The sequence below is a fragment of the Podarcis raffonei genome, chromosome 12 (assembly GCF_027172205.1).
Source record: "Podarcis raffonei isolate rPodRaf1 chromosome 12, rPodRaf1.pri, whole genome shotgun sequence".
NCBI classification, from domain to species: domain Eukaryota; kingdom Metazoa; phylum Chordata; class Lepidosauria; order Squamata; family Lacertidae; genus Podarcis; species Podarcis raffonei.
Window position 1 is genome coordinate 7,802,052 of NC_070613.1, and position 25,926 is coordinate 7,827,977.

The 25,926-nt window shown below is 45.3% G+C and overlaps 1 protein-coding gene across 1 annotated transcript in view; it reads right to left on the bottom strand.

Moving 5' to 3' along the window:
- Positions 1-1,059: 1,059 nt before the first annotated feature.
- AQP1 (aquaporin 1 (Colton blood group)) overlaps positions 1,060-25,926 on the bottom strand; it is a 33,335-nt gene continuing 8,468 nt past the window's right edge. Inside the window, exons 3-5 of the mRNA XM_053359750.1 lie at positions 5,152-5,316; positions 3,362-3,442; positions 1,060-2,506 (exon numbers count right to left, since the gene is read on the bottom strand). Coding sequence (XP_053215725.1) covers positions 2,333-2,506; positions 3,362-3,442; positions 5,152-5,316 — 420 coding nt within the window. The 3' untranslated portion in view covers positions 1,060-2,332. The remainder of the gene's footprint in view (positions 2,507-3,361; positions 3,443-5,151; positions 5,317-25,926) is intronic.

The window sequence follows — 25,926 nt, forward strand, 5'->3', positions numbered from 1 at the left end:
AAGATTTGAGTGTTTGCTAAACTGAGCCAGAAAGGTCAAGTAAAATAGTGCCAGAGTTAAACTACAGAGAGTTTGAATCAAATTCCCGCTTTGCCATATAGCTCAGCTCACTGGGTGACCTCGGAACAGTCCCTATCACTCCATCTCGCCTATCTAACAGGGCTGTTGTGAGAACTGAACTACTCCAGAATACCTTGGGAAATGGATGTTGCTCTTGAAAGAGAGATAAAGGAAAAATTATCACCGTATCTTTTTCCTGGTTACTGCTGTTTATTGAGGACTTAGGACTGAATTGTTTTTTTTCTGGGAGGAAGAATCTCCAGTACATTCTTCTAATTTAAATTCATTTGTAGAAATCCAGTTCAGATTATCCCCATCTATTTTTTCCTCCAATATTCCTAATCTGGGATAGGATTGCATTCCCCATGTCAGCATGGGGGAGAAAGGTTTCACAGGTCCTTATAACATCAGTGGAAACAGCTGGTTCTTTTGAGTATTAACTGCTTTCAATTTTAACCTGAGGATTGTCATTTGCCCAGTTTTAATTTTAATTTATTTGAATTAATTTTGGGATGCATTTTAATCGATTGACTGCTTGTTTTTATGCATATTGTATTATTTATATGATGTTAGCCGCTCTGAGCCTGGCTCCTGCCGGGGAGGGTGGGGTACAAATAAAAATTTCTTCTTATTATTAAATAAACTTGCAAATCTTATGAGTCCAAGCTAATGCACAACATCGTTACTATAAAATCCGTCCACAAAATTTTGATACTTTACGTTAAGTATCCCTCAAAGCAAACTTTTGAACAATAAAAGAATTTGGAAGTTTTTCCTGATTTGAAATTTGTGAAAAATTGTGAAAATATTTGATTTATTCTTTAGACATGTATTCTCTGGCCCCATTCTGATGTTTTGGACTACAAATCCCATCATCCGCTGCCATGTTGATTGGAGTTGATGACTGATGTCATCCCAAAGCAGGTTAGTGGGGGTGGAGCGGGGAGCTGATTTATAATATGGGTATGTACAGATACAGTTTACATACATGCAAAACTATAAGGTGTAAACATTTATTGGGAGTCGGTAGCGTTTTTACATGCGGCAGAATTAATGGTGCGTCGTGAAGAGGAATGCGTGTTAACAGACATGAATAAACCTGGGCTGACGTTAATTACATACAATAATGTTTACTGGCACAGCCCACCGGGCGATTATCCTGCACAAACCTCATTAGGAATATAGGGGAGCTTTGAAAAACCAATGACATTAACCCCCACTAATTTCATTGACGCTTGACTTGGGAATTTCCTGGTAGCTGGTATGCTAGCCTTTGATCTCCAGGGCAATCAGTGGGCCAGGTGACAAAAATTATACCTGGCCCCTGCCAACTTTCCGTCAAGGTGTGGCTTTGAAAATAAATAAATTGCCAACAGATGTCTATAAAGGGGAAGAGAAGTCCTTTCGAGTTGTAAGAAATAAGAGATATTCCATACTTTAGCCTTATGCCTCTCTTTTGGATTTTGTATGCAGCGACATGCATATAATATATAAACGCATATGATTTGTAAGTAAGAGTATGCGCCAAAGTAACACCAGGGCTTTTTCCAGCTGGAACTCAGCAGAACTCAGGTGGCTGCCATTGCCATTATAAGAAAACAAGGGAGGTGTTCACGGTGAGTTCCAGCACCTCTTTTTCTGGAAAAATAGCACTAAATAACACCAACTTCCTTCTGGAGCCTGTTCTTAAATGGGTCTGCATGTGATTTTAAAAAACAACAAACCACTTCTGGTGCCTCAGACACTTTCTAGAGATCGGCACAATCTGCAGCATAAAAAAATTGGCCCTCCCTATTCAAAATCTTCTTACCAGGCACTTCCATTTACTTTTTTTTTCATTTCTAGAATTTGGCAGGTGAAATCTCTTCAGATATCCCTTTCTGGCTGCCTGTAGGCTGTTCGTCTGGGCTTCATTGCAATATGCCCATCAAACTGCAGGAGAAGCCAGTCCCTTTGGATTAAGAAATCTAAACTTGGACTTCCAGAATCATTACTGCAAATCTTCTCCCTAGCTCTTCCACACATATATAGTACAAAATATAGTCATCTCCTTCCCACCCACCCGCCCCACCAATTTTGTTTGTCTCACTGTGCAGCCACAGATCTAAAAGTCTGGAAAGAATAGGCACGAAATAAGAGAAGGAAAACTCTAATGACTTATAAAATTTTTGGGAAGAATTGCTTGTTGCTTTACAAAGAGTCTATAATACTGATAAAAATCTTCAGAGATTGGTTTTGTTTGTCTTCTTTTTCTTCCTGTCTCGGTTCGCCTCTATTTTGGTTTCATCTCCACCCTGGAGTCATCAGCATCGAGATCGTATTCTTCCACCTGGCCACTGGTCCAGACCTTCATGCGATCGGTTACATCGCTGCTCCTAGGAGCCAGGATGAAGTCATAGATGAGGGCGGCGCTGGCCCCTCCAATCAGCGGGCCAACCCAGAAAATCTGAAATGCAAGGTCAACGGAAGACGCATTTGACAGAGTAGTTCACAAAGAAACATTGCCATTTTGCCAGCAGTTATTTCAGAGGCGTAAGCAATTATCACATTTCCACCCCCTCCCAGTTCATCATTTCCTAGCAGTGAAGAGAGGTCCTCAAACTGTCTCCACCCAAGAGAAGATTTTTAGAGAAGAAGATGAATAGTGCTGTAGTCAATAGGCGGTGTAATGTGAGCAGGAACTAAAGTGATTTAGAACTGGTTGTATACAGGTGATTAGTTCTGGGTGACACTAGCAGGGTAAAGAAGCGAAGAAGATCTGATTAGTTTTAGTTTTTCCCATAGCTTGGTAACAGCACCCTGCTAAGTTATTTGCTTCCCTTTTTAATCCAGTCTCTGTGTTGTTGTTGTTGTTGTAATATTGCAAATGAACAAACAGGTGTGTCTATTCCGACCCTCTTCAAATGCAGAAATCACAGATAAATAATCCCTGAGAGATGGCCTTCTAACCTCTCTTTTAAACTGCAATGAAGCTTTCCAAGGCTGTCCGTTCTACTGTCTAACAGCCAGAACGTTCTTCCTAATGTTTAGCCAGAATCTCCTTGCAATTTGAATCCACTGGTTCTGGTCTCACCCTCTGGAGAAGCAGAGAGCAAGTCTGCTCCACCTTCAGTGTGAAAGCCCTTCAGATATTTGAAGATGGCTATCATATCTCCTATATGGGCAACCCACAAACAGCAGGCGGAAATGGCAACTGACAGTCATAGCAGAACTCTCCTCTGCTTGCAGCACATACCACAAGTAGCATATACGGTACCTCTGCAAACAGGCACCCATTTCAGTGTTAAGACCTGAAACTTACCCAGTGATTGGTGAAGTTAGTGGTAATCAAAGCGGACCCGAAAGATCTTGCAGGGTTGATTCCACAACCAGTATAGTCAATCTAAGGTGAGTGAAGAGAGAGCGACAATCACAAGGAGGCAGGTTTTCTATCAGGTATTGGCAGTCTGTTGAGGGACCCTGTCTACCTCCCAAATGCAAGTGGGTAGCTAATTCATATCCAGTTGCACGTTGAAACTACTTTTCCACATTTCCAGTGAAAAAGATCTCAGGAAGCATCCCTCGAAGAGAGCATCTGTCAGGCTTCGGGGAATCAACTTCCTCCCCCGTGGCCGTAAATGAGCAGATCAAACGAAAGGGACTTCTTACCAGTTAATTTCTTTAATAAACAAAGCGAAGGACAAAGGAAAGCATCTAACCAGAATGGCGGTGCTCCCAGTTAAGGTCACTCCTCCCTCCGTCCCTATTAATCTAATCCTACATCTTGTAATCTGAGTTTGTAGCCTCTGTGCTTTCTGTTCTGATACTTTCTGAGCTCTCCGGGAGTTTGGGGAAGGGGGAGTGGATACTGCCCAGAGACTGTGAATCTGTTAACTCTCTCTCTCTTCCAGTGTTTCTTCTGCTAGCTGCTCCCCATCCAGTATTTCCCAGCTTCTGCCTTCTGAACTATGCCCCTCTGCAAACCACTTTTCCAAATCTATACTGTCCTCCTGCTCCTGGGAAGATTCAGGATCAGGATCAGAAGGAGGCGGGTGGCTCCCACCATTCTTCCTCAGTGCAGCCCTCCTCAGCACGGTTCCTGACAGCATCCATTGCAGAGGCAGTATACCTATCTACACCCAATTCTAGGAATCACAAGTGGGGAGAACACTGTTGTACTCAAGTCCTGCTTATCAACTTCCATGGGCATCTGACTGGCTGTTGTGAGAAGAGGATAGTGGTCTAAGTGGGCTCCTCTTATGTGTTTATGTTTGTCAGGACTTGGATATGGATCAGGAAGAGGTGGACATCACAGTGTTCTTCAGGCCAATAGGTACCTTCTATGCACCCATGAGCAAAAGGCCATTCTGGGGAAAGAGACCTTTGGATCACCACCTCCATCCCTGCTGATCCTGGTTCTATATTCTTTACTGCATCCTTTTTTGAATATAGCTCAAGATGAAGCAGTGTCCTGCTTTGAAGAGCACCTTTCATTTGTTAAGTATGATTGTTTAACTGCACACTGAAGTGGAAAACAACTCTGTATAACTCTGTATTTTGTGCTGCTAAATAAACAGCATGGAAACTTCCACTGTAGCTGAACAAAGGAGAATCTAACAGGTAAATGATGAACTGTTGATGTATCTCTGCTACTCTCTCACGTGGTGTTTAACTTAGATCACACACGAGGGGTATTCAGTTGCAAATCTCCATTTTGTGTGAGTTAGTCTTGGTTCTCTCTCAAGCCACCAAAGAGGATGGTGTGCTAAATATCTCTCTTCAGGAGGAAACAGGCTTGAATGCAGGCTGTGTGTGGAGAGACCTAGTTTTGTTTTCAGCTCTGTTTGAAGTAACTGAAGTCATCTATCCAAAGCACCTGGCAGCAGACTAAGCTGGCACAGAAGTCCCTGGCAACTTCCCCTATAGCAAGATGCAGTTCATCTCTAATTCATTTCACAACTTAGCATATGCACAACTTAGCATATGCAGGCTTTATGCAAATGGGCAGCTTCTTCTGCCTGTGTGTGTGTGTTATGCATTTGCTCATCCTCTGCAGTTCACAAGCGGATGCCCTAATGTGCTTTGCAGTCCCTGATCCAAGTTTATACTCACAGCAAGAAGATGCCCCAGGGCCACTGAGAGGCCAATGGCCAAGGGTGCCGATCCAGTGACGTCGGTCCTCCTCCTATCTGTCGTGGCAAGCACACAGAGCACCAACTGCAAGGTCGCAATGATCTCGATGCCAAGGCCTTGTCCTGGATTGATTCCATTTGCCAGCTGTGAGAGGGCAAGGCCAAGAGAATGAGAAGTTATTTCTTACATGCTGAAGGAGGCAATATTCTACCTGTGAATCCTGTATCTGAGATGGAGAATTTCACACAAACAACAGTACAGTATTAGGATCTCCTCCACATAAGCATTTTGCCACTTGATGACTCAGAACCCAGAACGCCTTTGCGTGAGCAGGGCCAGTCCAAAGTTTTGGAGAAATACAATAAATCTTATGGACAATGGATATTATAGGTTAGAACCTAACAAGGAGAACCTGAAACAAGCAAACAAAGTTTCTGTGCAGGCTGTCCAAGCCAACATGATTAAATAAGTCTGCTACCAACATTTCCAAATTGTCTGTTCTTGACTGAAAAACCTATCAGCCACCCAGCCATGGCTGTTTCTGTAGGAAACACAAGGATATGCAAACACCGCAGATAAACAATGGACAGACTAAATTAAAATGATGTAATGTAAAACTCGCAGCACATCATTGTGCCCTTATTTTAATGGCAGTCGCTAGAAACGTTAGCGTGCTTCTGAACCAAGGACTGCATTTAGAAATCTGAAGAAGTACAGGATCTGAAGGACAGTCTGAGTTCAAAACTCAAGAAAGCATTCCTCTCAACTCCCTACTTAGGGTTCTCACTCCCTCACTCTGTAAACCAGACCAACCATTAGGGATGGGAAAATCTGTTTTGGCTTCTATTGGTTTCTCGTTTTCCCTCTCTTAATTTCAGTTTTCCACATTAGTTTGCTTCAAAGAGAGAAAGAAAACCCTCACAAAAATTCATCAGTATTTTACAGTGATTTTTTTCCTACCATGCACTTTTTTGCATGAGATACACATATATATTTTTTTGCAATACAACATCCCCTAATGCAATGGAATTTATGTATGCTGTTTTCACAGACAGGTGCACACTTCAGCTCAGTGTATGCACTTTTGTCAACCTTACTTGGCTGGAGGACTGCATTGCAAAATTCAGAGAAGCGTTTTACTTTGTGTGTTGCTTCCAGAACTGTGAATTAGGTAGGGTCACATTTAAATGAAAACCAAAACAAATTTCCCATCTCTACTTGCAACAAGTGGTGTGGATTGGCATGAGCCTACAGTTTGCACTGTCAGAAGAGGAAAGGTAACAGGTTCACAGTCCCAGTTGTTGAGAACAGCATCCAGAATTGGGTGATACAACATAGAAGCATGAACCCAGCCAACCAGATATGAATTGCTGCTGTTGTGGCTTGCACCAACATGTCCAAGTGGTACCTTTTCCTAGGGAATGTGTTAATTGGAACTAGACATCTGCTCTCTGATGTAAAAGGTCATCTGTATCTGAGGATAAAAGTCAGCAGCAAACATCTAGCCTTCATTTTTCTACATCCCCAAAGGGAGGGAGTGCCTTCCATGTTCTGGATACACTAAAGCTATTTCCTGGAAATTGAAAATTTTCAGACTATGCAAACTTATATTCAATGCACTTTTCTAGGTAAATGAGCCCCCACTTTGTTAGTACGTTAATGTCAATTTTCCCCGCATCTGAGGATAAACACCCTGCTTCTGGTACTCCTTGACTTACTTCGGGAACGATCTCAAAAACAACAAATCAACTTTGGAAAAGGCGATGTGGCAAAGCTTGAGAATGCACAGCTGTGAATGCGTGCATTTCACTTCGAGAAGTGAGAACAGCAGATGTTTGCTGTGTTACGAAGCAATTCTACACATGCAGATTCTTGGAAACAGCAGCAGCCCTGTTCTCATGCACCCAGTGTGAAAAATGGCATTGTGTGAATCTGAGAAGCTGTATAGGAGCTTCCTAGGAGATTTGGAGGAGACACCGTAAAGTCCATTTCGTTCCCCTCTTTCTTCTCCAAATCTTCGCGGCACAGCAAAGGCCACCACCAGTTACACAATAAGACAATAAGAAGTGGGAAATGGCTCAAGATATTATTGAAACAAGCTGATAGCACAGTCTATTGCTACATCCAGGATTTTATTTTACAAAGCCATACATTACAACAACATGTTGAACTCATCTGTGCCCCGTCTGGGATAGGAAAAGCACAGGAAATCATGCTCAGAGAAACTTGAAAGTAATCTGTTCTCCAAAATTTGAAGCGCAATTTCCTGGAGATAAATATTTGCTGTGGCTTCAGAGAAGACTTTAATGCATGGCTTTTGGGTAGAATGCTTTGCCTTTCAACATTTGCTGGTTTCTTTCATGTTTTCGGATCCACTCATATCTTGAGCCATCATCGTCTCCCACTGCCTCACTAACAATATCCATACACGCGCTTAGCGGAGCCAACACATTTGGGGTGAAATAGCCATCATTTGCAGTCTGCTCACAGAAAGCTAGCCTATCGGGGGGGGGGGGGACTAAGGCAGAATCTCTCTCCTGAACATTTAATTTTTGTTTGTTTTAATACGGAGAAGCACCCCGAGATGTCAGCCTCTAATATGGTATGGAACAGATCCAGGTTTACTACGTCATAGAAAACTAGGTCATAAAGTCCTGGACCGAGGATATTATCTCCTAATGAAAACTTTGAGATGGCACCCTTTATTTGTCTGTCTGTCTGTCTGTCTGTCTGTCTCCCAAAACGACTTACAGAAACAGTCTAAACATTAAAGTCAATTAGAACGGACAAAATCAATAAACCCAATTTATATGGGTTCTACAGAACCTGCGTCCTGGTGCCTTTCAAATTAAGGCCTGGATAAAAGGGAAAGCTTTTAACCTGTCACCTAAAAATAGTTGAGGAAGGTGTCAGGTGTGCCTCCCTGGGGAGAGCATTCTACAAGTGGGGAGCCACCACAGAAAAGGCCCATTCTCATGTTGCCACTCTCAGGACCTGCCGTGGAAGGGGCACGTGGCGAAGAGCCTCAGCTGACCATCTCAGGGTCCCGTTCAATTCATGTGGAGTGAGGTGGTCCTGTAGGTATTGGGGTCCTTAGCCACCTAAGGCTTTATAGGTCAAAGCCAGGAGTTTGAATTCTGCTCAGAAACCAACCTGACCTTTGTGTTATGGTTGCATAAACAAGCTCTGGTGCATGTTGCTTCCATAACAGGAGACCCACTTCCAAAGTTTTAAGGAAGCGTGAGAGTAATGAAGAGAGAATGTTTCATATCCATTGCTATCTCGCTTACATAAAAAGAAAGAAACAGGAAATTGAACTGGATCAAGGTAAACCAGCCTACATTCTTTCCCAGCAGCTAGATATCCTCTGCCCCTGTTAGATTATCATTGTTATTTTTACAAAGGGTAGCAAATGGGATGGGGAAGATTGTTGAACACGACAGGAAAAATGATGCTATTTGTTTGTTATGCAAGAGAATACCATAGTGTGCAAAGCACGGTCCCTTACGATCAAAACAGCCTTTCATTAGGTAACAGGATATCTGCGATTAAATTCGTTTTTGTATAAACTGGGATTGGCTGGTTCATCACACGCACACAACTGATGGAGAAAACACTATGAAAATCTGCATCAAGAATCTATAACAGAAAGCCCACCCTGGCAATAATTTCAATTGCATGCAAAATATGGCCATGGTGCATTAAAAACTTTGAGTGTACCCATAAAACTTCAGTAAACCAGAATGCAAAAGGTCGCAAAAGGAAATGTTTGGATAGGGTTGTTAAACGTCTATAAAACTGAGCTGTAGCAGATGTTAAAATCTCCCTCGGCTTGCAAAGCTAGCACGCCATGGAGAAGCCTCTTCTTCTTTTGATGGGTTGCACGTGCAGGAAGGATTTAAGGAGGGACGAGGCTGGCCTAAGACATTTTGGCACCCGAAGTGGGCCCTAAAATGGCATCCCCACCCTTCCCCACCAGGGAAGAAGGGGTCATGGAAGATCTACAACAGGATCAGGGGCAGGGGAGAAAGTTTGACACTGAGATCTGCTGTCCCAGTGGATCCTGTTGCCTAAAGCACCTTACCTTGCCTTATGGCTCTGGGCTTACGAATTTGCAATTCCCACATGCAAATCAGAGGTCAAACCACCCCACTAGGACAGTAGAGTGGTACCTCAGGTTAAGAACTTAATTCATTCTGGAGGTCCGTTGTTAACCTGAAGCGGTTCTTAACCTGAGGTACCACTTTAGCTAATGGGGCCTCCTGCTGCTGCCGTGCCACCGCTGCACGATTTCTGTTCTCATGCTGAAGCAAAGTTCTTAACCTGAGGTACTATTTCTGGGTCTTTAACCTGAAGCGTCTGTAACCTGAAGTGTCTGTAACCTGAGGTACCACTGTACTATGTTATTGTACTACCAACCTTACTGTATGCTTGTGAAACATGGACCGCTTATGAACGCCATCTCCAACTCCTCAAAAGATTCCACTAACGGTGTCTCCAAAATTTTTTACACATCTCTTGGGAAGACAGGAGAACTAATATCAGTGTACTAAAAGAAGCAAAGATCACCAGTGTCAAAGCAATGATTCTTCAACATCAACTTCGTTGTACTGGTCATGTTGTGTGGATGCCTGATTATTGTCTTCCAAAGCAACTACTCTATTCCGAACTTAAAAATGGAAAGCGTAATGCTGGTGGTCAACAAAAGAGGTTTAAAGACTCTCTCAAAGCAAATCTTATTATTAAGCAGCTACCATGTCTGGGGTGGGGTTTCTTCAGAGAGGGAGGGACAAGCAAGCAGCCCCTCACTTTCAGCCTAAGGTGCTCCAGTCCTTGTCAGAGAGAGAGCATGGCTCATTGCTCAGCCAACCTCAACTAACAACAAACCGGCAGATCCCCAATAGCTCTTGAGCATGGCAAGAAACCAGGAATCATTTTTGTGTGCCTTAGTTGCAGGTGGGGGTAACAGACTGTAAGGAGAAGAATTATGAATCATAGAATCATAGAATCATAGAATTGGAAGAGACCACAAGGGCCATCGAGTCCAACCCCCTGCCAAGCAGGAAACACCATCAGAGCACTCCTGACATATGGTTGTCAAGCCTCTGCTTAAAGACCTCCAAAGAAGGAGACTCCACCACACTCCTTGGCAGCAAATTCCACTGTCGAACAGCTCTTACTGTCAGGAAGTTCTTCCTAATGTTTAGGTGGAATCTTCTTTCTTGTAGTTTGGATCCATTGCTCCGTGTCCGCTTCTCTGGAGCAGCAGAAAACAACCTTTCTCCCTCCTCTATGGTCCCCTTTAGCTTCAAAGAAGAGTATTATGAGCCCAGCAGACAGACAGTAACTATCTGTATTTCTTTGGGTCTCTCATTCAGGGTTGCCAGCGCAGAACCATTCCGTTTGCTGAGTTGTCTCGTTTAGAGGATGCCATTGTCTCATCCCTGTGGGAATGCTTTTTATGGAGGGAGGCGAAAGACAGATGGGAATAAATCAGAAAGGCTTTGGACATGCAAACTAAAGGGTGTGAGCGGGTAGGTTTCGCGAGAGAGTTTTCAATAGGATGGGTTACAATAAATAAACTATAGTTTAGAAGTTTACAGTGGAAAAACACAACCACAAAAGGAAAAGTGTTCAAGAAACTAACTGAGCTGCATCTCAGGAGAGCAATGCAAGGATTTTGATTCTTGAGAGAAGCTGTAAGACGAAGGAAACGTAAAGTGGTCCGTGAATTTTGTGGGCTAGCAGTTCCACCTCGATCCTCCTTAAATTTTCTCTGCAAGGCAGATGTTACACTGACAACTTGCCCTGCACAAACACAAGCAGTTTGGAAACAGCAGCAAAGTTTACCGCAAGCGGCTCATTGTTTATATCAGGGGTAGGCAAACTTAGGCCTGGGGGCCGGATCCAGCCCAATCACCTTCTAAATCCAGCCCACAGACGGGCTGGGTATCAGAGTGTTTTTACATGAGTAGAATGTGTCCTTTTATTTAAATTGCATCTCTGGGTTATTTGTGGGGCATAGGAATTTGTTCATTTCTTTCCCCCGTAATATAGTCCAGCCCCCCACAAGGTCTGAGGGACAGTGGACCGGCCCCCTGCTGAAAACGTTTGCTGACCCCTGGTTTATATGTACCAAGAGGTGATGCATCATCTGTGTGGCTAGCCGAGTTGGGGATCATTATGGATCCCAGAACACTATTGGGGAAAGCAAATGTGTTGCATGGGGTTTTGCCTCAACTGAATTAATAGCTGGATCATGGAACAAGCTTCTGTCAAGAAACAGGGCCCTGCGTGGCTGTTATTGGAGAGGATGTTCAAACCACTTGCAGCCACCCTGGAGGGGGTCATGCAAATGAAGTCGTTTGCAATGACTTCAGATCGTTGTGAGCAAGTTTAGCCCTTTCCCCAAAAGAATCCAATTGACATCTCCCAAATAAACAGATGGTTGCCATGGGCAACGCTATGTTGGGGAAATAGAGGAGGAGGGAGGGAAGGAAGGAAGGAACACAAGAAGAGTCTTGCTGTATTGGGCTGAAAAGAGATTGAGTCCAGCATCTTTAGGATCGTAAAAAACTGCCTTAAACTGGGTCAAGCCATTTGTCTATCTAGTTCAGGGACACAGGTGGCGCTGTTGTCTAAACCACCGAGCCTCTTGGGCTTGCCGATCAGAAGGTCGGCAGTTCAAATCCCCACAATGGTGGGGTGAGCTCCTGTTGCTCTGTCCCAGCTTCTGCCAACTTAGCAGTTCGAAAGCACGCCAGCACGAGTAGATAAATAGATACCACTGCGGCAGGAAGGTAAATGGCGTTTCCGTGCGCTCTGGTTTCCGTCACGGTCTCCCGTTGCGCCAGAAGCGGCTTAGTTCTGCTGGCCACATGACCTGGAAAGCTGTCTGTGGACAAACGCCTGCTCCCTCGGCCTGAAAGCAGAGATGAGCGCTGCACCCCATAGTCAAATTTGACTGGACTTAACCATCCAGGGGTCCTTTACCTTTACCTTTTACCTTACAGCAGCCTTTCTCAACCTGTGGTTCCCCAGATGTTGTTGGACTACAACTCCCATGACCCCTAGCTAGCAAGACCAGAGCCCAGGGATGATGGGGTTTGTAGTCCAATAACATCTGGGGACCCACAGGTTGAGAACCGCTGCCTTACAGAGATAGCTTCTGAGATAGCTGCGCAGCATTTGCTCCATAAGACACACACACATTTCCTCTTACTTTTTAGGAGGGAAAAAGTGAGTCTTATAGAGCAAAAAATACGGTAAGTATTTCTATTGGCCCAGCCTGAATCTCCTGCCAGTGTGTGTGTGTGTGTGTGTGTGTGTGTGAGTGTGTTTGGGTGACCCAAAGTTTTACTATTATGAAAGAGGAAAAAGGGGGAAAGTAGCAACTGATGAAGCTGGAAGCTGAAGCGTTTTGCCACGGGGAGAAATAAATTAAAACTCCGCTGATCTCAGCAAGATAGGTACAGATGCAACTACTAAAATAGGCACTTACTCAGAAAGCCATTTAAGAACAGCAAAGGGGGAATATGAACTGCTCTCCACCCCCAACTTTTCCCTTTTTTAAACAGAACCACAATGGATTGTGACCAAACCAATGTTAGGGGAATAAATGTCATCACCAAGGACACGGGTGTGGCAAGTGAAGAAACGAAGGGGAACGTATCCAGGGAACCTGCAGATGGAGAAGCCCCATCAATCAGACTGAACACCCTTGTTTGTCCCAAATTTGCCATGGCACCCTAAGTGACCACAACTGTGTGTGTGTCATCCGAACGATGGATTTCAGCTTGCTGCATAAACAATCTTCCTAACATAGCAACGCTTGCTGGGGTTTCCTGTGGCTCTGTGCTGCATTCAAGTCGCTACATCAGTGGCTCATGCTTATCAAGAGGGGGGCTTGTCCATTCTTCTGTTTGCCCTGCTGTTTCCCCTGCGAAAACCCACAGCTCAGTGCCGAACCAGAACAAACAGCAATCAGGTTTTCTGCGAATTGCTGTTTGTTCCGATTTAGTGCTAAAGAGTGAGTTCTCCGAGGGAAAGTGGTGAGGCAAAGGCAAAACACTCAGCCCCGTGCTTTCATAGCCTCCAACATTTCTGCAATGAAAATAGGGGTGTCCTATTCACTGATAATAATGTTGATAATAATAACAATACAGTGGTACCTCAGGTTAAGTACTTAATTCGTTCCAGAGGTCCGTTCTTAACCTGAAACTGTTCTTAACCTGAAGCACCACTTTAGCTAATGGGGCCTCCTGCTGCTGCCACACCGCCTTAGCACGATTTCTGTTCTCATCCTGAAGCAATGTTCTTAACCTGAAGCACGATTTCTGGGTTAGTGGAGTCTGTAAACTGAAGTGTATGTAACCTGAAGCGTATGTAACCCGAGGTACCACTGTGATAATCTTTATACCCCATCCATCTGACTGGGTTGCCGCAGCCATGCTGGGTGGCTTCCGACATATATAAAAACATAATTAAACATTCAAAAGCTTCCCTATACAGGCCTGCCTTCAGATGTCTTCTAAAGGTTGTCTAGTTACTTATCTCCTTGGCTCAGGGGTTGCATAACTCCGTACCCTCCAATATTTCTCCGATGAAAATAGGGATGTCCTAAGGAAAAGCCAGACATTCCTGGATCAAGTGAGAAACCAGGACAGCTTCTGTAAATCTGGGACTGTCCCTGGAAAATAGGGACACTTGGAGGGTCTGAGTCTTCTACGCATGGTCCAATTGTGGATGAGGCCTTAGCCTGCTTCCCCCCACCCCACCCCAAACAACAACAAAATCCTTCACACTATTAGCGTTTCCTGCTAGCGTTTACAGCGTGGTGCTGTAGGTTAAACCACAGAGTCTAGGACTTGCCGATCAGAAGGTCGGCGGTTCGAATCCCCGCGACGGGGTGAGCTCCCGTTGCTCGGTCCCAGCTCCTGCCAACCTAGCAGTTCGAAAGCACGTCAAAGTGCAAGTAGATAAATAGGTACCAGTCCAGTGGGAAGGTAAACGGCGTTTCCATGCACTGCTCTGGTTCGCCAGAAGCGGCTTAGTCATGCTGGCCACATGACTGTACGCCGTCTCCCTCGGCCAGTAAAGCGAGATGAGCACCACACCCCAGAGTCGGCCACGACTAGACCTAATGGTCAGGGGTCCCTTTAATAGTTGAAGGAGTTTTCCAAGCCTTTCAGGGCATCCTCAGGGCTGAAAATACACACCATACATTCAAAGCACATGATTTCCTGCAAAGAACCCTGGGAACTTTAGTTTTTTAAGGCTGCTGGGATTGTCTCTCTGTGATTGGCAAACTACACTTCCCAGGCTTCTCCCCCATGTGTTTTAAATGGGCTTTAAGTGTTGGGTGTGCATTTTTCCCTACCTCTTGGCACCTCCCGCTGCGACCTTTTCTCGCAAAAGCATTTGAAGTGGGGTGGGTGCGTGGGAGACCCAACTCTAAGAGGCCAGTTGGAAGAGAGACTTAGCTGGAAGAGGAAACAAGTAGCTTTACTCCATTAACCGTGTTTGCCAACTTAGGCACCTCAAGGAGCCAAGCCTTTTAAGTGTTGACACATTCCCCGACTTTTAGCTGCTGGCTGAGAACCAGAAGCTTTTGCCACTCAGTTCGTTGAGATCTGGATTGAGACATTTTTAAAAATGCAGTCATTCCAGTAGTAATCCTGCCTTGATATCAAACACTTAGGGAAACACTTAGGGATGGATCCGTTCACCTTTCCCTTGGCTTCTCCATCACCCCTGGCCCAGATTGCTAAGTTAAAGCTCTTCCGCTGGCACTTTCAAAGGCTTCCTCTCCTGTTTCGGTCTGGATGGCAAAGTTTCATTTGGCAAGCAAGTCTCAAGAAGTTTGTCCAGTCCTCCATCACCATCCCTGACAAATCTTTAGCCTGGATCCCAGCTGGGCAAGATTACCTGCTTGGTGGGAGAAAGGTGCTCCTGATCTGCTTAGAATTATAGAATTGTAGCATTGGAAGGGACTCCAACAGTCATCTAGTCCAACCCCCTGCAATGCAGGAATCTCAGCTAAAGCATCCATGACAGATGGCCACCCAGCCTCTGCTTAAAGACCTCCAAGGAATGACAGTCCCACCTAAAGGTGAAAAAGGTAAAGGACCCCTGGATGGTTAAGTCCAGTTAAAGGCGACTATGGGGTCATTGTGCTTATCTTGCCTTCAGGTCGAGGAAGCCAGTGTTTGTCCACAGACAGCTCTCCAGGTCATGTGGCCAGTATGACTAAACTGTTTCTGGTGCAACGGAACACCGTGATGGAAACCAGAGTGCATAAAAACACCATTTACCTTCCCGCCGAAACGGTACCTATTTATCTACTTGCACTAGTGTGCTTTCGAACTGCTAGGTTGGCAGGAGCTGGGACAGAGCAACGGGAGCTCACTCTGTCATGGGGATTCGAACCACCGACCTTCTGATCAGCAAGCCCAAGGGGCTCAGTGGTTTAGACCACAGCGCCACCCATGTCCTACCTAGTCTAGCATCCTGTTCTCAGAGTGGCCAAGCAGATGCCTGTGGTATTCAGAAGCATTGCTCCCTCTGTCCGTGGAAGCCCAGCCCAACCATCAAGGCAAACAGCTACCTGCATCCCTATGACAGTCCCCAACCTCCCGAGGAATACCATTCCACAGTCAAACAGCTCTTGTAGGAGTTACTCTTGTATTTGTTACTGCCACAATTGTTTCGGAACAGGATCCTCCTGATTCTCCTTCATTGGAGGTTTTAAAACAGAGGTTGGATGGCCATCTGCAGAGGTAGAGTTAGGACCAGTTCTGCCAACTGGACCCCAAGACAGGGCGTTGTTCTTTCTCGTATCCAAAAATGCAAGAAGGGCTTTTACACTCGCCAGAAGCTCGGCTCTGCCCTCGCCGGTCCTGGAAGGATCCTTTTAAAAAGTCCCATATGCTCAGAGACTTTGCACCTGTTCATTGGGGGAGATAAGAAGCCCAGAGCACTTGTTCTTTAGATGTCCCTTTTATGAAGAGGCACGTAGTGAGACTATTGATCCCCTGCTGGTGAGGCTCACTGACCTCCCAGAAAAGAAAAATTTGACCTTCTCCTGTTAGGCAAAGATCATAAGACGACCCAGATGGCCGCCAGATTCTGCGTACAGATCTGTAGGTGCAGACCATCCCCCGACCTAAACTAGTTCATTAAGAAAATCCCCAAACTCAGTTCCATGGGTGACTCTGGGTCATCTCTCTGAAGTAGCTTATCTTAAAGTGTCTATACGCTTATCACATTTATAAATTTTAAATTTATTGTTGTACATTGTTTCAAATGTTTGTTTTCCTTTTGGGATTGTTCCCCCAAGTGTGTTTTATAAGCAGGTCTCTGACTGTAATAAATTATCTATCTATCAGGGCATTCGAATCCCCACGACAGGGTGAGCTCCTGTTGCTCGGTCCCTGCTCCTGCCAACTTAGCAGTTCGAAAGCACGTCAAAGTGCAAGTAGATAAATAGGTACCGCTCCAGCGGGAAGGTAAACGGCATTTCCGTGCACTTCTCTGGTTCGCCAGAAGTGGCTTAGTCATACTGGCCACATGACCTAGAAGCTGTACACTGGCTCCCTCGGCCAGTAAAGCGAGATGAGCTCCGTAACCCCAGAGTCGGCCACGACTGGACCTAATGGTCAGGGGTCCCTTTACCTTTACCTTTATCAGGGTGTTGTCACCATGACATAGTGAATTGAACAGAATGGAAGGTAGGAGGTAGGGGCACCAAATTTTGACCTTGCACAGGGTGTTGCTGGAATTTGAAAGTCCAAAGACTGCCCTTGCCCTCTCTCTGGGATCCTTTAGCTGTGATTCCTGCACAGACCCACTGGGTTCCTTTCAACTCTTCGACAATTCCATGATTCTACAACCTTAAAGACCGTTTCCTTTCCTAAAACCCAGCCCTCTTCATCTCTAGCTCCAACGAAACCCTGAAGCAATCACCTTGAAATAAATTTTGTGTTTTAATTAATATACAGGTGGGACTCGCAATGAAGTGTTGCAGTATAGAATGGTCCTTTGGGGGGGGATTCTGGCCCCTCCATTCTGTCCTCTTTCCTCCCACTTTTCCATCCTTGCACCCCAACTTTCAATCAACATTGCCACAGCCACTAAGCAATCATTTCTCCTTCGGCTGTTGGGGGTTTCTTCCTTGCTCTCTCTGTTAGGTTTTCTATTCTTCTATTCTTTCTTTCTTTTCTCTTTTTAGCTTTTGCAAACCTTGGGGTTCCGCTGAGCCTGTTGGCACCTGTCATTTGTATGTGGGCGGTTCTGTTCCTGTTCCTAACCAGCAGCACTCACCACCTGAACATCACAAATAAAAGGGAACTGCTTCACTTTCTTTTTAGGAAACCAAAAACTTTCTCCAGACCATCAAGAAACTGATAACTGTATACTATCAATCACAATAATAATAAAAAAGGTCAAAAGCAGTAGCTACATAAAAAGCAAACAACAACAACCAAAAGTAATAATAATAAAAACCCATTGACTTGCAATTATCATGAAAAAGTGCTCATAACTCAATAGGCTGTGAGTAGGCTGTGCATATATGTTTGCCATAAAGAAAGTCCCAGGTTTAGGAAGGAATAAGATAGTATACAGGGACGCGGGTGGTGCTGAGGTCTAAAGCACTGAGCTTAGGGCTTACTGATCAAAAGGTCGGCGGTTCAAATCCCCGTGATGGGGTGAGCTCCTGTTGCTCAGTCCCAACTCCTATCCACCTAGCAGTTCGAAAGCACACTAGGGCAAGTAGATAAATAGATACTGCTCTGGAGGGAAGGTAAACGGCGTTTCCATGCACTGCTCTGGTTCGCCAGAAGCGGCTTAGTCATGCTGGCCACATGACCCGGGAAAACTGTCTGCGGCCAAATGTCGGCTCCCTTGGCCAGTAAAGCGAGATGAGCACCGCAACCCGAGTCGTCCGCAACTGGACTTAATGGTCAGGGGTCCCTTTACCTTTACCTTTTTAAGATAGTATATGGAATAAGATTGGGAGGGGGAATAAAACACACGGTAAGAATTTAAAAGTCTGTCTCATAATGGAAGATGGAGAGAAAGTAGAGTCCCAGGACACAAGCAAATGAGGAGTGTAAAAGTTACCTCCTTAGGTGGTGATTCTTGTCTTTATGTAGCTCCACCAATATGCATGCCCTTTGCAGAGTAAAAGAGAAAAAGTCTCTGCCCCAAGGATCCTACAATCAAATATTTAGCACAGAGGAAGCAACAGATGAAGAGAAGAGAATCAGAGGCTGGGTTGCAGAGGGGGAGAATTTATATATTTGTTTGTTTCCTTGCATTTACATTCCACCTTTTCTTCCAAGGGTGCATACATGGTTCTTCCTCCTCATTTTTAATTCTCACAACAACCCTGTGAGGCTGGTCAGGCTGAGAGCCAGTGACTGGCCCAAGCATCACAGTCAAGTGGGTATTTGAACCCTTGCTTCCCAGGTCTTAGTCCGACTCTCTAACCACTACACCACCACTGCCTCTTATGTGTGGTTATTTCAGCTAAATACCCTTAGGCTTGGTTACAAGTATGGATGCTTGAGGGACTTGATCCTTGCTGAGTCCAATCTGAGTGATATGATCAGCACCTCCCAGACTCCGAACAGAGACTCTTCCAGCCTTCAGTTCTCCAGACTTCTACATCAGATGGTGATTGTTCTTTTTGAAAGTCGTCTTGAGAATTCACCAACAAATCTTCCCTAATATACCCAATTTTTTTCCTATGCAATTTCATCTGAGATACATGCTTCTACAAACCAATCCCCCCTAATATACCATATTTTTTGCTCTATAAGATGCACCAGACCACAAGACACACCTAGTTTTTGGAGGAGGAAAACAAGAAAAAAATATTCTGAATTTCAGAAGCCAGAACAGCAAGAGGGATTGCTGTGCAGTGAAAGCAGCAATCCCTCTTGCTGTTCTGGCTTCTGTGATAGCTACGCAGCCTGCATTCGCTCCATAAGACGCACACACATTTCCCCTTACTTTTTAGGAGGGAAAAGTGAGTCTTATAGAGCAAAAAATACGGTAATGCATTTCTATATGTTGCTTTTGCTATGATATGCATATCTATGCACAATTTGCCCCTACTTTTTTGGTACACGTTTTTTGGGTGGGGAACTGATCATAACATTCGGAGAAGTGCAAATTCCCAAGGCAAGCTGCGTTGTCGGTCAAATACTGCTTTGGAAAGGCAGAATTAGTAGGCTAGCATTGAAATGCAAAAAGGCAGATTTCTCTCCCTTCCGTAGCTGGGATGTATCATAACAGGACAGCCGAGATAAAAAGCCTTGGGTGTAAGAATGGAGAGTCTATAGTAGATCCAGGACTGAACTGGAAGTCAAGGCGCACGTGGTGCATGCAATGAGAGGGGATGGGGGAGATTTTGCCAGCACAGTCCTGGATAGATGTGTGGGAAGACAATGGAAGACCACAGTGGAGAAGCTTGCAGTGGCCCTTGTGCCAGACAGGATGAGAGAAAACTGCTGGGTTTTGCATTGGCATGCACCGCAGACCAAGGTGGGTGAGGATTTATAGGAAAGAGATCCCACAGTGCCATAATCCTCTGCTGAGATCTCAGGATGCCACCTTCCTTTGCAGTTTTGGCAGAGACTGGGCACAGCAGGCTTTTCCCATCACTGTACCTCCCTGCCAGGAAAAATTATTGCGTTCCTGTCCATCATGCATCAATTAAAGGTGCAATGGTTAGAGCAGAAGGGACAACGGCCCACCCTGCTGAAAATGAACTAGGCTTCTCCTTCTGCAGTAAGGGCATACTGTTGGGCGGGGTAGAAATATTATTATTATTATTATTATTATTATTATTATTATTATTAGCAGATTCTTACTGAGTCACCCTGCAAGGCCAAGATTTCTACTACATGCCTACCAATGAACTGACAGGATCCTGGCACCTGGCATCAACCTCACAGAACTTCACAAAGCTCGATCTGTTCCTAGATCCTGTGTGAGGCTCCCTCGTCTATTATAAGCATCAGATCTCAACACTCCCTGCGTCTCCCTCCAACCTCAGCACTTGGAATGTTTGTGAAGATTCCGTAGCATCACAGCTGCTTAGGCAATGGCTACAGGAGACAGCTTTGGGTTTTTAAATCACATGCCCTTTCTACTTCTCTCTCTCTCTCTCTCTCTCTCTCTCTCTCTCTCTCTCTCTCTCTCTCTGTGTGTGTGTGTGTGTGTGTGTGTCTTTCTCTTTCTCTCTTGGTGCTGCCTTCAAGCAGAGTGAGGCTTTTTCCATTGACATATCATAACAGGTTTCGGGAAATCTACTTCCAGCCTGCTCTGCTATTGTTGCATTTCTTTCCCATGTGGACATTCGCTTCCTCCTATCCCTCCCTTTCCTACAGCACCAGTTCTAGGCTTCATAAACTTCCTCCCCTTTTGCTCCTGCTGAAAAACAACAGCTGCTGCCCCACCCATTTCCATGGAGACCCCTTCCATTCTCCCACCTCTAATGCAACGCGTATGTCAGAGGCAAAAGGAGTATCTCTCTCTCTGAGTTCATTAGACAGTGCATTTATTTTCCTAACCTGGCTGCTGAGAATAGAGGTATATTGCCAGTCTAGAAAAAGTGGCTTCATTTTATCCGAGACCTGCTGCATCCACTTAGTGCTGCAGCAAACAGCTCAGCCGTGCATAATGAGCATGTACCATGGTAAAAAGGAAAAGGTAAAGGGCCCCTGGAGTGGGACGCGGGTGGCGCTGTGGGTTAAACCACAGAGCCTAGGACTTGCCAATCAGAAGGTTGGCGGTTCGAATCCCCGTGACGGGATGAGCTCCCGTTGCTCGGTCCCTACTCCTGCCAACCTAGCAGTTCGAAAGCACATCAAAGTGCAAGTAGATAAATAGGTACCACTCCAGCGGAAAGGTAAACAGTGTTTCCGTGCGCTGCTCTGGTTCATCAGAAGTGGCTTATTCGTGCTGGCCACATGACCCAGAAGCTGCACGCCGGCTCCCTCAGCCAATAAAACGAGATGAGCGCCACAACCCCAGAGTCGGTCACGACTGGACCTAATGGTCAGGGGTCCCTTTACCTTTAAAGGGCCCCTGGACAGTTAAGTCCAGTCAAAGGCAACTATGGGGTTGCAGCGCTCATCTCACTTTTAGGCCAAGGGAGCCGGCGTTTGTCCGCAGACAGCTTTCTCGGTCATGTGGCCAACAGAACTAAACCACTTCTGGCACAACAGGACACCATGACGGAAACCAGAGCACATGGAAATGCCGTTTACTTTCCCACCACAGCGGTACCTATTTATCTACTTGCACTTTGATGTGCTTTCGAACTGCTAGGTTGGCAGGAGCTGGGACAGAGCAACAGGAGCTCACTCTGTTCCGGGGATTTGAACCGCCGACCTTCCGATAGGCAAGCCTAAGAGGCTCAGTGGTTTAGACCACAGCACCACCCACGTCCTACCATGCACCGTGAACCTCGTTGGGTTGCCATATGTCCTCTTTTTCCAGGACACATCCTCTTTTTCATGGGTAGAATCGTCACAGCAACCCACAGTTAAAAAGCAGAAGCTGGCAAATGTGTCCTCTTTTTTTGCTCTTCAAAATATGGCAACCCTCCCTTATGGAACTCACTGGCATCGGATGCTGCAAAGGCCTGCAGCTGCTGAAACACTAATTCATGAAAAATACATCTGTGCCCCCTGGACGATTGCCCAGGGGCGAAGGCAACTGCTGGCGGCTGGTGATAATTGAGGCATCCGCCCCACTGAGCTAGTTGCAACCTAGATGGGAGGCAGATGGAGGCTAGCTGAGAACAGACAGATTAGTAGGGTAGCACCCCATTTACCCTGATAAGGTTTTCTTCATTGCCTGCAATGGAGACAATATAATTATATTATTATTATTATTATTATTATTATTATTAATAATAATAATAATAATAATATACCTTGCCCATTCAAAGTATTTGCACTTCCTAGGAAGAGTGGTTGGTTTTCAAACCGTTCTGGGAACTGTAGCTCCCTGAGGAGAATTTGGGGTCTCCTAACAGATCTCAGCACCCTTAATAAACTACAGTTCCCAGAAGACTTTGTGGGGGAGCCAGGCCTGCTTAATGTAGTGTGGGACTGTCTTAAATATTTGGTGCCGATGGGACCTGGAAAAGGGAGGGGTTTATCCTACAGCCCCTAGGTTTTCACCTCGTGTGACATTTGGAGCTAAGATGGCCGCTCCTCCTGAGGGAAAACATCTGGGAAATGATGAGTCTCGACAAAGTTATCCAGGGTCAGCCTTGCCCACATGGGCCACATTCACATGTTGAATTTAAAGCACTATGACCCCACTTTAAACAGTCATGGCTTCCCCCAAAGCTGTGGTTGAAGGGTGCTGAGAACTGTTAGGAGATCTCCCATTCCACTCACATGCTACAATTCCCAGAGCGACTTAACAATAAATCGCTCTTCACTGGGAACTCTGGGAAATGAAGTTTTCTGAGGGGAATAGGCCGCTTCTTAACTGCTTATTACCTATAGAGTGTTACCTAGCCTGTTCTTAGGGAATCTCAGAGCATCTTCTCCCAGAAGATCATTCTCCACCGAAGATGGTGATCCCTAGGAAAGTTCCTATCCTGTATACGGCCTCCCAATGAGGCAAGATCTGTTGGATCACCGACTTAGGCATTTTTTATGGTGGCATCTTTGGTGTCAAAATGCCTTCCTTTGAATGATCGACGGAAACCCTCATTTAGCTGTTTCTCAAAGGCATGTCAAAACTCATTTGTTCCAAGCCAGTGTTGAGAGGAGTTCATGGATGAATGGATGTATTTATATTTTAAGATGCCCTAAATCAGCCATCACGGATACTAATACTAAGCTCTGTTCTTTGAGTGTGAATCCCTATGCAACCAAAGAGGTGTTTTGCGTGCACAAGATGAAGGGATCAGAAAGTTTGAGGGATCCTAAGAGACATCACCTTGCCAACAAAGGTCCGTATAGTTAAAGCTATGGTTTTCCCAGTAGTGATGTATGGAAGTGAGAGCTGGACCATGAAGAAGGCTGATCGCCGAAGAATTAATGCTTTTGAATTCTGGTGTTGGAGGAGACTCTTGAGAGTCCCATGGACTGCAAGAAGATCAAACCTCTCCATTCTTAGGGAAATCAGCCCTGAGTGCTCACTGGAAGGACAGATCCTGAAGCTGAGGCTTCAATACTTTGGCCACCTCATGAGAAGAGAAGACTCCCTGGAAAAGACCCTGATGATGGGAAAGATGGAGGGCACAAGGAGAAGGGGACGACAGAGGACGAGATGGTTGGACAGTGTTCTCGAAGCTACCAGCATGAGTTTGACCAAACTGCGGGAGGCAGTGGAAGACAGGAGTGCCTGGCGTGCTCTGGTCCAGGGGGTCACAAAGAGTCGGACACGACTAAACGACTAAACAACAACAACAAGCCTTGCGGGGGGGAACACGCCAATGAGCATGCTCAGTAGCTACAGAATGGTGAGTGTCTGTTGGGTGGAGCTGCAAGAGTAGAAAAACAGGGAAGCATGGAATAGGGTGGCTTGAACCCTGAACATAAGCACTTCAGGCTGCAACATTTTGTTGCAGTGGGTTATGCAGATTCAAAGCCTTTATTGCTTCCATTCATTAGCTGCTAAGGCTTTTAGAGAAGCTTCCCTCTGTGAGGTGGAAGGGGTGAAAACAAAAGTATAATTCAAAGTACATTATATTACATAATCTATAACATTTTTTAAAAAGAGCTAAAACATAGAAATTCCATTTTCGGAGACACTGTAACTCCCGTGCCTGAATGCTTGCAGATTCTACAAACTTGGGAATATCCGCATCTTTCCCCGCCTTGGAATTTTCTCGAGACATCTGGCCGGCTCATTTTGGCCAGATCCACTCCTGCAGTTCTTATATTTTTAAGTTCTTGCAAGTCTGTGGAAACTTTAAGGCTCCGGGGACAGTTAATAATATAGTTCGAAACCGTATAAATATAGAGTGGGTTGCAGGATTGCAGGCGGAGGTCTGTGGAGACCTAGGAGGGAGGGAGAAGATGGAGTAGGGGAACTGGGCTGGGCGACTGGGGGATGGGGGAAGCTGGACCTTTCATATTCAGGTAAGGAGCTGACAGCTTGATGCGGCGCGATAATTGGGCATGTATTTTCTCTCCCCGGAGAACCACTTTTAGCACTTCTGTCCGTCCCTTCATGCGGGGATAATGCAGTGGGAGAGATTCCTTTGCCCTTCCCCTAATGCAAGCGCACAGGGTAATTTTTGTTGAGTTTCAGCTCCTACAGTCGTTTTAACATGTCACATTTGCAATTTTTATGATGTTCTTTCTAAACCATTTGAAGCAGCAGCCATAGCTACCATTCCCCGAGGTCCCTGGGAAGAGCGGTTGGTTTTCAAACCATTCTGGGAACTGTAGCTCCCTGAGGAGAATTTGGGGTCTCCTGACAGATCTCAGCACCCTTAATAAACTACAGTTCCCAGAAGACTTTGTGGGGGAGCCAGGCCTGCTTAATGTAGTGTGGGACTGTCTTAAATATTTGGTGCCGATGGGACCTGAAAAGGGAGGGGTTTATCCTACAGCCCCCTAGGTTTTCACCTCATGTGACATTTGGAGCTAAGATGGCCGCTCCTCCTGAGGGAAAACATCTGGGAAATGATGAGTCTCGACAAAGTTATCCAGGGACGGCCTCGCCCACATGGGCCACATTCACATGTTGAATTTAAAGCACTATGACCCCACTTTAAACAGTCATGGCTTCCCCCAAAGCTGTGGTTGAAGGGTGCTGAGAACTGTTAGGAGACCTCCTATTCTCCTCACAAGGCTACAATTCCCAGAGCGACATAACAATAAATCGCTCTTCACTGGGAACTCTGGGAAATGAAGTTTTCTGTGGGGAATAGGCAGCCTCTTAACAGCTCCAACACCCGTAACAAACTACAGCTCACAGAATTATTCGTCAGGAGCCATGAGTGGTTTAAGCACCTGGCGTGAATTTGCCTCACTCTGGTTCCTTTTTTCGCTCCCTGAGTTGGCTTCAGCCCTGTCTCCCAGCGGCGGCCATGACTCCCAGTTTGCATCGCTCAAGAAGAAGAAGATCAGACCAAAATGATAAAGGAGCAGAAAATTCAGGAGAAACGAACCCTCTTCACACAACTGCTTTGCTTTTCCGGAGCTTTTTCCATGCCGGGTCTACATAAGCTGTTCAATCAAGTTCCTAAGGAAAACATTTTCCTGTTCCATCCTGTGTTCATTGCTCTTGGAGGCTAATCTCCCCTCAATTGAATTACAGATTTAGTGTAGGACATTTAATTATTGGTGACGGCTAAATTTAAACCCCACCGGTCTACTACCCTTAGTATCGCAAGATTGTCCCAAGAGCGCTTGGACTAAAACTGTCAACTGAAAGCTTTACTTTTCTGGTTTATCACCACAACCATTATTAGCACTGGCCTTCAGTAAAGCAAATAATTTAATTAGACAGCACCTATACGATACTGAGCGACAGAATAATTTGGTCACGATAAGGACATTTTGTCCACGGTCTGATTATTTCCAACCTAGTCATTTTGACACGTCGGCACCCTATTTGCAAAATTAAACCATTACAAAATACAGACGCACTCTCACTTACACGAGATTAAATGCACAGTGGTACCTCTGGTTACGTACTTAATTCGTTCCGGAGGTCCGTTCTTAACCTGAAACCTGAGGTACCATTTTAGGTAATGGGGCCTCC